This window comes from Berghia stephanieae, chromosome 6 (assembly GCF_034508935.2).
Source record: "Berghia stephanieae isolate SIO BIC M18660-M18661 chromosome 6, UCSD_Bste_1.3, whole genome shotgun sequence".
Lineage (NCBI taxonomy): Eukaryota > Metazoa > Mollusca > Gastropoda > Nudibranchia > Aeolidiidae > Berghia > Berghia stephanieae.
Genome location: NC_088365.1, coordinates 46,338,546 through 46,347,772, shown reverse-complemented (window position 1 = coordinate 46,347,772; position 9,227 = coordinate 46,338,546). Strand labels below are relative to the sequence as shown.

Here is a 9,227-nt window from a genome sequence, read left to right as displayed (position 1 = left end):
GTGCACCGTCGCAAACCCGCCGGGTAGCATCGTCACAACACACCGTTCGACTAGATGCTCTGCCGTCTCAGGTTCTTGCCCACAGCGGGTACACGTTGGACAGTCAGAAAGACCCCACCGATGAAGCGCACTAGCCGTGAGGCAGCTCCTCGACCGAAGCCGAATCGCCGTCACCCAGTGTCTCCTCTTACTGGTATCAAAGTCTGGCAACTTCTCACCAAGCTTAGAGGAGGTAACGTCCCCGCCCCCACGAGGGATTGAATTCGTCCAAACCGACTTCCATCTCGTATGTGCAGCTCTAGACGGAGTCAGGGATTCTGCGTACTTATTTCGGCTCGAAACGGGGGCGCCGTCCATTATGCGCATCAGAGGGGCATCCCCATTCCCTCTCTCTTTGATCTTACTCAGCCAGTTTCCCGTAAACGTCTCCCTCCGGACATCGGGGGGCTGGATCGCTGCCATTATCGGGTCCCATTCTCTAGGAGTTGTTGCTAGCGTTCCTCACACTATGTGCATCGACTTGCGAAGTTTTACATCCACCTTCTCAACGTTTCTGCTTCTACCCGACACTGGAGCGCAATACTCCGCGGTGGAATAGCATAGTGCCAAGGCGGACGTTCTCAGGATCGCTTGGCTAGCGCCCCAAGTCGATCCCGCCAGCTTCCTCAGAAGACTGCACCGCTTCTCTATCTTCCGGGCAACCCCTTCGAGATGCACCCGATAGGTAAGGCTGCGATCCAACGTCACCCCTAAATATTTTGGATGCGGCTCATATGGGAGTGGCTGGTCCCCGACTAGGATATTCAGTTTGCGGGTGTGTCAAGCACTGCATAGGTGAAATGCAGTGGCCACGGTTTTTGAAGTGTTCATCTTCAGGTACCACGTCCTTGCTGAGTACGCTCTCGAGACGGGTCCACGCTTTACTCTGAGTAACGAGTGCCAGTCGTCCGCGTATCCCAGCCTCAGGGAGGAAGTGTTCGGCATATCGCTAATGCAAACGTTAAACAACATTGGCGCAAGTACCGACCCCTGAGGTACCCCATTCTTCAATTTCCTTACTTTATTCGTGGCGTCTCCCAGCGCGACGTGGAATTGCCTTTCCCCCAAGATCGAAGAGAACAACTTCAAGGTCTTTTTGCACCTTATGATTTTTGCTAGTTTGAGCATCAACCCTTCGCACCAGATCGTATCGTGCGCCGCTGATAGGTCTATAAATACAGCACCTGTTTGCTGTTTTCTCTCAAACCCATGCTCAATATGCTCTGTAAGGGCAATGGCCTGCTCCGTGGTGCACCTCCTTTCCCTGAAGTCCGCCTGTTCGGGTGACAGGGCAGCGTCTAGGACCGGCCCCCATCAGTTTAATAGAACACGCTCCAACAATTTGTAAAGACAGCTCAGTAGAGATATGGGTCTGTAACTGTCGGCCTCCTTTGCCGGTTTCCCGGGCTTCAGGATGGCAACTATCTTCGCATGCTTCCACACTTGTGGAAGCTTTCCTTTTCCAAGGACGTCGGACATTGCCTCTGCCAGCCAGGTCCGTGCCTTGGGCCCAGATGCGTCACCATATCGGAATATACACCATCTATCCCTGCTGCTTTGTCGTTCTTCACATCGCTAATCGCTAACTTCTCGGGGACTGAACGGGGCCGTCTAGTCCGACTCCTCCGCAGGTAACGAGTCCAAAATCGTACGGTACGTCTTGCGGACACCGCGCTCAAAAGCTTGATTAGGGACCCGTTTGCTACGGTTTTTAATGTTCTTGGCAATTGTGTCTGCCTCACACTCCGGTGCAGCCTTCGTGTAATTCCGGTCCGGGTCCAATTTCTTTATCAGACGCCAAGCGTGGCGGCTGGAGTGTGTAAAGTCGAGACTTTCCACGGTCTCCTGCCACCGTTGCTTCCTTCCCTCTGCCAGAGACTGAAGTAGTCTATCGGCTACGTCCTGGGACTGGGTCTGCTGGTACTCTTGGTACAGCTCTTCTGACTCTGCTGTCCAGCAAGGGGTGTAGAATTTCCGTTTGCCCCGTGGAATAGAACGTTGAGCGCTCTTAACCAGTAGCCTGTTAAATCTAGTTATATTCTCGGACTTGGGAGGAATGGCAGGGCAAACCTGCTCGATATAGGAACTGAATTCCTCCCAGTCAGCCTTCCTGAAGTTCCATCTGCATAGTGGGAGAGACTGCACCCTCGGTATTGTCACCCCAGCTGTGACAAGAACCGGCCTGTGCTGGCTATGCGGAAAGTCCCCGAGGACTGATCGCTTCACCTGCAGCGGTTCACCGTTCGCGCCTTTCGTAACGAGGGTGAGGTCTGGAGTATACTCCTTATGGCGGGTACCCCGGAAGGTACCCTTGGCTGTAGGATCGTACACTAGGTGTAGATCATTACAGTCCATCCATGAGCGGAGTTGTCTTCCTGCCTCGTTGCAGTCTCGGTAGCCCCATTCGTGATGGTGGCTATTAAAGTCTCCCAGAGAGATGGAAGGATGGCTGACCACCGGTACCGGTGGTGTAGTCCAAGTCGCTCTAGGTGGTTTGTAGATATTATGCAAACACAGTCCACCTACTTCCACGGAAATTCGGTTCACCCCATTGCTGTCCGTTACGCTCTCTATGACCCTTACCTTCGATGGCTCTTTAGCGTAAACGCTAACCCCTCCTTTGAGCCTCGAAGTGTCCTCGCGTTGGACCACCGCATAGCCTGGGATCTGGAATCGGGAAGATTGCGCGCCTGAGTAAAGATGGGGCTCTGTAACAGGAGGATGTCTACGCTATGGGCGGCCAGTGGCTTTGATAAAAGCTCATTTTTCACCATTCTCTGGCTCTCGATATTCAGGGACAACATGTGCGTCAGGTCGCTATCCCCGACATCGCATTTTCTGATCGGCAGGCCGCGAATCGAAGGTGGAGAGGGACGCTTGCTTTTCTCTCGAACGTACGGACGACCCTGGCGACACGAACGCGGTATTATTTGGCTAGGCGGCAGACCGCTTCGCCATTGACTGAACTGAATTTGAACCATCATATCGAAGTAGTGTGGCGCCCGGGATAGCGGCTGCTATTCGGGCACCGGGTTGGATCAAGTTTAGTCACACACCGGGGCGAGCAGCTCATGTGGCTCGTTGGCTCGATACCCGGGATGGTCTCGTGACGGTCAACCGGGATTTACACCTTTGCCCTCCCGTGTGGCTCAAGCCCCCTCACCGCTGCAAGGTAAAGATCCACGAGGGGGGAGCTAAGGCGAAATGCCTTGCTCAGGGCCACACAGCGTGACGGGTAGTCGAACTCGGTACCTTTTGGGTACGAAGCAAAGACCATACCGCTGAGCCTTTATCATGGGATGTCTACCAAAAGAGCGGAGAGGCATACCATAAGAGCGGAAAAACACGTACCAAAAGAGCGGAGGGAGTGGGCACAGGTGCGGCGCCCGATATCAAAGAAATGTACAAGATTACTGTAAACCTTATTTTTATTTATTGTTATTTGTTTGCCTAGTGTGTGGAAAAATCCCCCTCTGCATTTTATGGGCTTGGGACCAACACACAACGATATCTTTTACCGCTGTGAGGCTGCATTAGGATTTTTATTTGAGCTGAGTGTAGGTTAAAAATTGGTAAAATCTTGCAAGGGAAACTATTTACAAGGGTCTGTTGATAAAACTCATTGCCTTCACAAACTCAAATCTGGATCTTTGGCCTGTTTTTTTCTCACTAACGAGCTGTGCAACTTTCTGGTCTTTGGGCTGTTTTTTCGATTCTGCTTTTGATCTCATCTTGATATATGTCGTGGCCTGGAATTTGATTAGGGCGTCAGTGAGCAAGAACACGTTCGGGTGGGGGGCATAGAACTCCTTGTTCAGCATCGAGTGGAAAGACTCTGCTGCGTTGTTCGTTCTTTTCTGGCCTTTGGGAACAGAGGCCCACAGTGGAGGTGGAAAAGGACTTGAAGGTAGTATGTATGTTTGTAGCAGATAATCGGAGTAGTGGATCAACTTGGTGTCGTCTGGTTGGCAACTCATGAGGTCCATGGCGAAACTGTCCTCAACCTCCGACGGATCCAAAGACGAAAGTCCAAAAGTGTAGGTCAGCCACTTGCCAACCTCATTTTTTGTTTGAAACTCATTTCCGAGTCCCAGCTGCTGGATTTTCCTGTGAAGAGCCTGTCCCAGATGGAAGTTGCACGCTTTTACAATGACGTCTGGAATCAACGTTTTAAGCGCGGTCATGGCTGCTTTCTCAAAGTCCATGGAAAACTGTCTACACTGGAGAGAAAGTGATCTCTCACGGCACAGGGATAGGATTGCTTTCCACATGTTTTTGTAGGTTTCTTGAGTTTTTGATGGTAGCAAGCAAAATACAAGTGGGCAGTAGATGCCATTACTCAGACAGTGGATGGAGTAGATCTGACTGAACTGGGGAGGACAAGACTTGAAAGTTCCGTCAACAAATAGCTCTTCCACATGTGCTGAACACAGCTCTTTCAAGTTGCTGTCTGTTGAGAAAATGATTATTCCGGTGCCATCATCATTATGCAGGACAAACTTTTCACCTTTTGATGTGGTTGGATGAAAGTCGTTGTTCAGTATTCTGTGGACGTCCTCTCGTGTTTTCGGCAGTTTTGGCAATTGTTTTCGTCTCTGCCTGTAGATAGATCTTCTTACGTTGATGATGTCTTTATGAACCAGGTTCGCCTCTTCCATTTGGAGAAGTTCTGATTTCATGATTTTTGCTGGTCTTTCTGACACATCAGCTTCGGCCCGACGTTTTACAGCAGCTCGAAGTATCGTCTTTTCTGTAGTTCTGTAGTCTCTGTCATGATTGTGATTTGTTACAGCTGTCAGCGTTGTGGTTACTTGTCCGTCTGTCTTTACTCTTGATTTGCAGCATTTAACTGTGCATCGCCAGTACTTGTCCCCATGACTTGTAGCATAGTCCAACCGATAAGTGTAGTTATTTAGGACAACGCAGTCAGCTCCTTTTTGGGTCTTTGATATTTTTAACGTGTCCATACAGATGAGTTGAAGAAAGAATGGAAGCCCGAAATTATCTTATAATATAGAGTTTGGAAATCAAACTACACACACACACACTAAATAACCTCGCGGTGTCTCTAACAATGATAGGCTATGTTATGCCTACAATAAGCACGGACAAGAATCCCGAAATTATCAAAATAAAAACACACACTAAATCAACTCACACGTTTCTTACTCGGTACATGTTTTTCAAGCACACGGACGAGAAACACACTAAACTCACACACTTATAAACTCACATGCTTCTAAATCACTACATATTTTTCAAGCACACTCCCCGACAATTAAGAAAGATCGTAAGTACTAAGCAATGATCCTGAAACAGCTACGAACTTTTCAAACCCCACTGGTTTTTTTAAAGAGTTTACAGTAACCCTCCGCTCTTTTGGTATGCTGGCAAAATTACTATCTCCGCTCTTTTGGTATTTTCCGATCACGACCTCAACATGTTTTCATGGAGTAAGTTGGCTTGGTGGGGGGGGGGGGGGGGGGGGGGTTGGGGACAAGATTACCTTTCGTTGACACGTCAACCACAACAGTGAACGGGCAAATTTTTGTAACATTGTCAGAAGAAAATCTTATTTGTTCTTTGTTTCTCTTCACTCCAGATCGGTCATTTGTTCTTCAATAAGACGGAGGGGGGGGGAGTGGGGATAACTTCTCACACTAGTAACACTAACCCGAGTTACGACTCAGAGAAAGGGGGATGGGGGTGTCTGAGCTTTTATATAGCGCAATATCCACTAAACTACCTAAAGCCCTTTACATAGGGTCCCAAGCCAACATGTAGAGGGAACATGACGCCTGGTATTGATATTATTTGGAGGGGAGGGGAGATTGCTGTTTACGGCCAGGTACTCATTTTACACCTGAGTGCGTTGAGAGTGTGAGTAAAGAGCCTTTTACCAAGGACTCAACTATGCGACGCTCAGAGCGGGACTCGAACCCAGGACCTTCCCGAATGATATTTGACTTATTTATTTTCTCCCATAATCCAATGGATTATAGCTTTTCGCTAATAATGTCCAGTATGATATATAAGGCTGGTACAACGTTTGTACTGAAACAGAATGAGAGTCAAGTCAAAATGCATGGAATAGAATCATAATTCACGACATTCAGAAATTAATTGGATCATGGAAAGAAGGATACAGATAGTAGATAGATAGATAAATAGATAGATAAATAGACAGATAGATTGATAGATAGATAGATAGATAGATAGATAGATAGATAGATAGATAGATAGATAGATAGATAGATAGATAGATAGATAGATAGATAGATAGATAGATAGATAGATAGATAGATAGATAGATAGATAGATAGATAGATAGATAGATAGATAGATAGATAGATAGATAGATAGATAGATAGATAGATAGATAGATAGATAGATAGATAGATAGATAGATATAGATAGATAGATAGATAGATAGATAGATAGATAGATAGATAGATAGATAGATAGAGAGAGAGAGAAAGAGAGAGAGATGGAGAGAGAGATAGAGAGAGAGAGACCATGGATAACATGAGAGAAAATATAGACAATGTTTGTGTTTATACTTACTTTTTTGTTGTGTTTTTTCCGTTTGACTACGGCTTGAGCTTCACGCATATTCCGACATCTTTTTGCAGTTTTCTTTCCATTTCCAGGGCTTTCCTCTGAGGTCAAACAAGGGATTTCTCTATTCTTGTCATCCATTCTAGCACACAAAAAATTCACACAAATTCCAAATGTGGTCGGGTGGAAGTTGAGATTGATACAAGTTTGAAAAAGTCACTTAGAAATATCACCGACAAGAAAAAGGTTAGTTTCTACCTGTAGGTCCCTCGTTCCTGTCCAGCTCTTGTCGGCGTGTTCCATTTGGTCAGAATGACGTCAGTGCGGCTATGTGGTCTTGGTCTTGTGGTATGACACTCGCCTTTGGATCGGAAGGTTCCCAATCCTGCTCGGAGCGGCGCAAAGTTGAGTCCTTGGAAAAGGATCTTTACTCACATTTTCTCATCGTGAGATAATAATGAATAAAGATACTTTTCCGAGCACTGTGCACCGTTTAGAACGGGTCTCAAATCCTGGGCCTTCAAATCCGTGGCGAGTGTCATAGACATGACCACATCGCCTCAAGAGTGAGAAAAGAATTCTAAAACCTTGAGCTTTTATATAGGGCAATATACACTTAAAGTGCCGAAAGATACAAGGAGTCGACACATGAAACCCGTTAAGTAGTTTTTGGACATAGACACGCCGTTGAAGTTCAGGTACCCATCGTACACAGTGAATGACACTAGAGATCTGATCATCATCATCATCATCATCATCATCATCATCATTGTTATCTTCATCTTCATCTTCGTCCTCATCTTCATCTTCATCTTCATCATCATCATCATCATCATCATCATCATCATCATCATCATTATTATTATTATTATTATTATTATTATTATTATTATTATTATTGTTATCACCATCATTATTATTGTTATCACCATCATTATTATAAAGACCAGTGCGTGGTTCTTACAATAAGGATTATGATTTTTTTTAATTTTTCGCATGTTACAAACACAAGGGGAGATAAGTTTAAGATAAGTGTGGAAAGATGTAATTCGTCTATAAGGAAAAATACCCGAATTCAAAGAACTGTGACAATTTGGAATAATCTAAAATTTGAGACAAAAAAATTCTAATTTGGGAGGACTTCCGTAGTTTCACAGCAGTTTTATTATTTTAGATGTTCTAGTAGGGGGTTTGGGAGGGGAAACTTTTATAATGTTCTAGTAAGGGATTTGGGAGGGGGGGTGTCGTGAATAGATTTTTACATCTCATTCACGATGAGAAAATAAAATAATCATATGCACGAGGCATGTATCTCCACCGAAGAGGGCAGTTCGCGATTTACTAAGTACACATACCTAGATTTTGGTTATCCGGTTAAGAAACGTTTAGTATAGATTCAAATTGCAAAAAAGAGAGCGAGTAAGCGGTGACTGCCATATATATAGGTGGCCAACAAGATATGACGTCACAATCACAAACGGAACATCATGACAACAACTCACAACAGCCTCGATCGAGATACTACACACCAACACACAAACACACAACATAAAAAGGCATATTGTTCCCTACAGGGGAGACCATTTTTTTTTTACTGCGAGAACATTATAAAAAACAAGAATACTGGGGATGTAGGAGTTTTCGGAAGGCCTCCCTTATAGATACTTAATTTTCTAGTCCAAACATTGTTTTATCAGGGCTATAGTATCTTTAGTTAGGGTTGAAGAGGGGTTCGGGGGGTTTCACCCCGATAATAAAGAGGAGGGGTGGGGATTCGTGGGGTCTCCCCGCGATTATTTTTTTACCTCGATCGAGATCCTACACACAAACACACAACATAAAAAGGCATATTTTTCCCTACAAAAGTAAAGTAATATTAGTTTTTTGAGGTTATCTGATCAGAGAAATGAATGTCTTACCACGATCACCGATGTCTAGCACAGACTTGGTACTTGAAGAAGTTTATTTTCAACTGGTAGTCCTACCTATCGAATGGCTCAACAACGGCGTGACGGAATGTGGCAGATGGGCACAAAACAGAGACTTCTTCCGAAGGACTGTGTGGGAGGCTACGTCCAAGTGATATGCCACAGAGAGAGAGTCCTACCTCAAGAATGACTGTTGTGTCGTGATGGTTTGTAATGGTGGGGGTGATGTGGTCTGTGGTCATTGAACACTGGTATCGCCTTTTGTTTTCTCGTTCCACCCCGTTTGTGTGAATTTGACTCAGTACCATCAACAAGAGGCGTTGGTTGTTGACGGTATTGATAGGACAAGGTCAATGTTAAAAATAATAAAGTGGTGAATAAAAATATCCCGTAATGTGGAGAAGAAAAGAATTGGTAAAAATTTGGTTTGACTATAGATAGTATGCGCTTGGCTAAGAAGCTCATAACATTGCCATCCGGAAGTATAACGGACCAACACACAAACCATGTGTAACCATGAACTTTTATAGTCTGGTTAATACAGTTTAGTGAGAACAACTCACAAACGCGGATGGCAAAAACAATAACAAAGGCCTGAGTGACGTCTTCTGCATACTATCTATAGATAGTTCGAAGATGACGTCACTCAGGTCTTTGTTATTGTTTTTTGCCATCCGCGTTTATGAGCAATACTCACTGAAC

At 45.2% G+C, this 9,227-nt stretch overlaps 1 protein-coding gene across 1 annotated transcript in view; it reads right to left on the bottom strand.

The window, feature by feature from the left end:
• The window catches only part of LOC144975133 (uncharacterized), a 17,166-nt gene extending 8,199 nt beyond the window's left edge, over positions 1-8,967 (bottom strand). The window contains exons 1-2 of the mRNA XM_078918906.1: positions 8,517-8,967; positions 6,604-6,739 (exon numbers count right to left, since the gene is read on the bottom strand). Coding sequence (XP_078775032.1) covers positions 6,604-6,738 — 135 coding nt within the window. The 5' untranslated portion in view covers position 6,739; positions 8,517-8,967. The remainder of the gene's footprint in view (positions 1-6,603; positions 6,740-8,516) is intronic.
• Between the last annotated feature and the right edge of the window lie 260 nt (positions 8,968-9,227).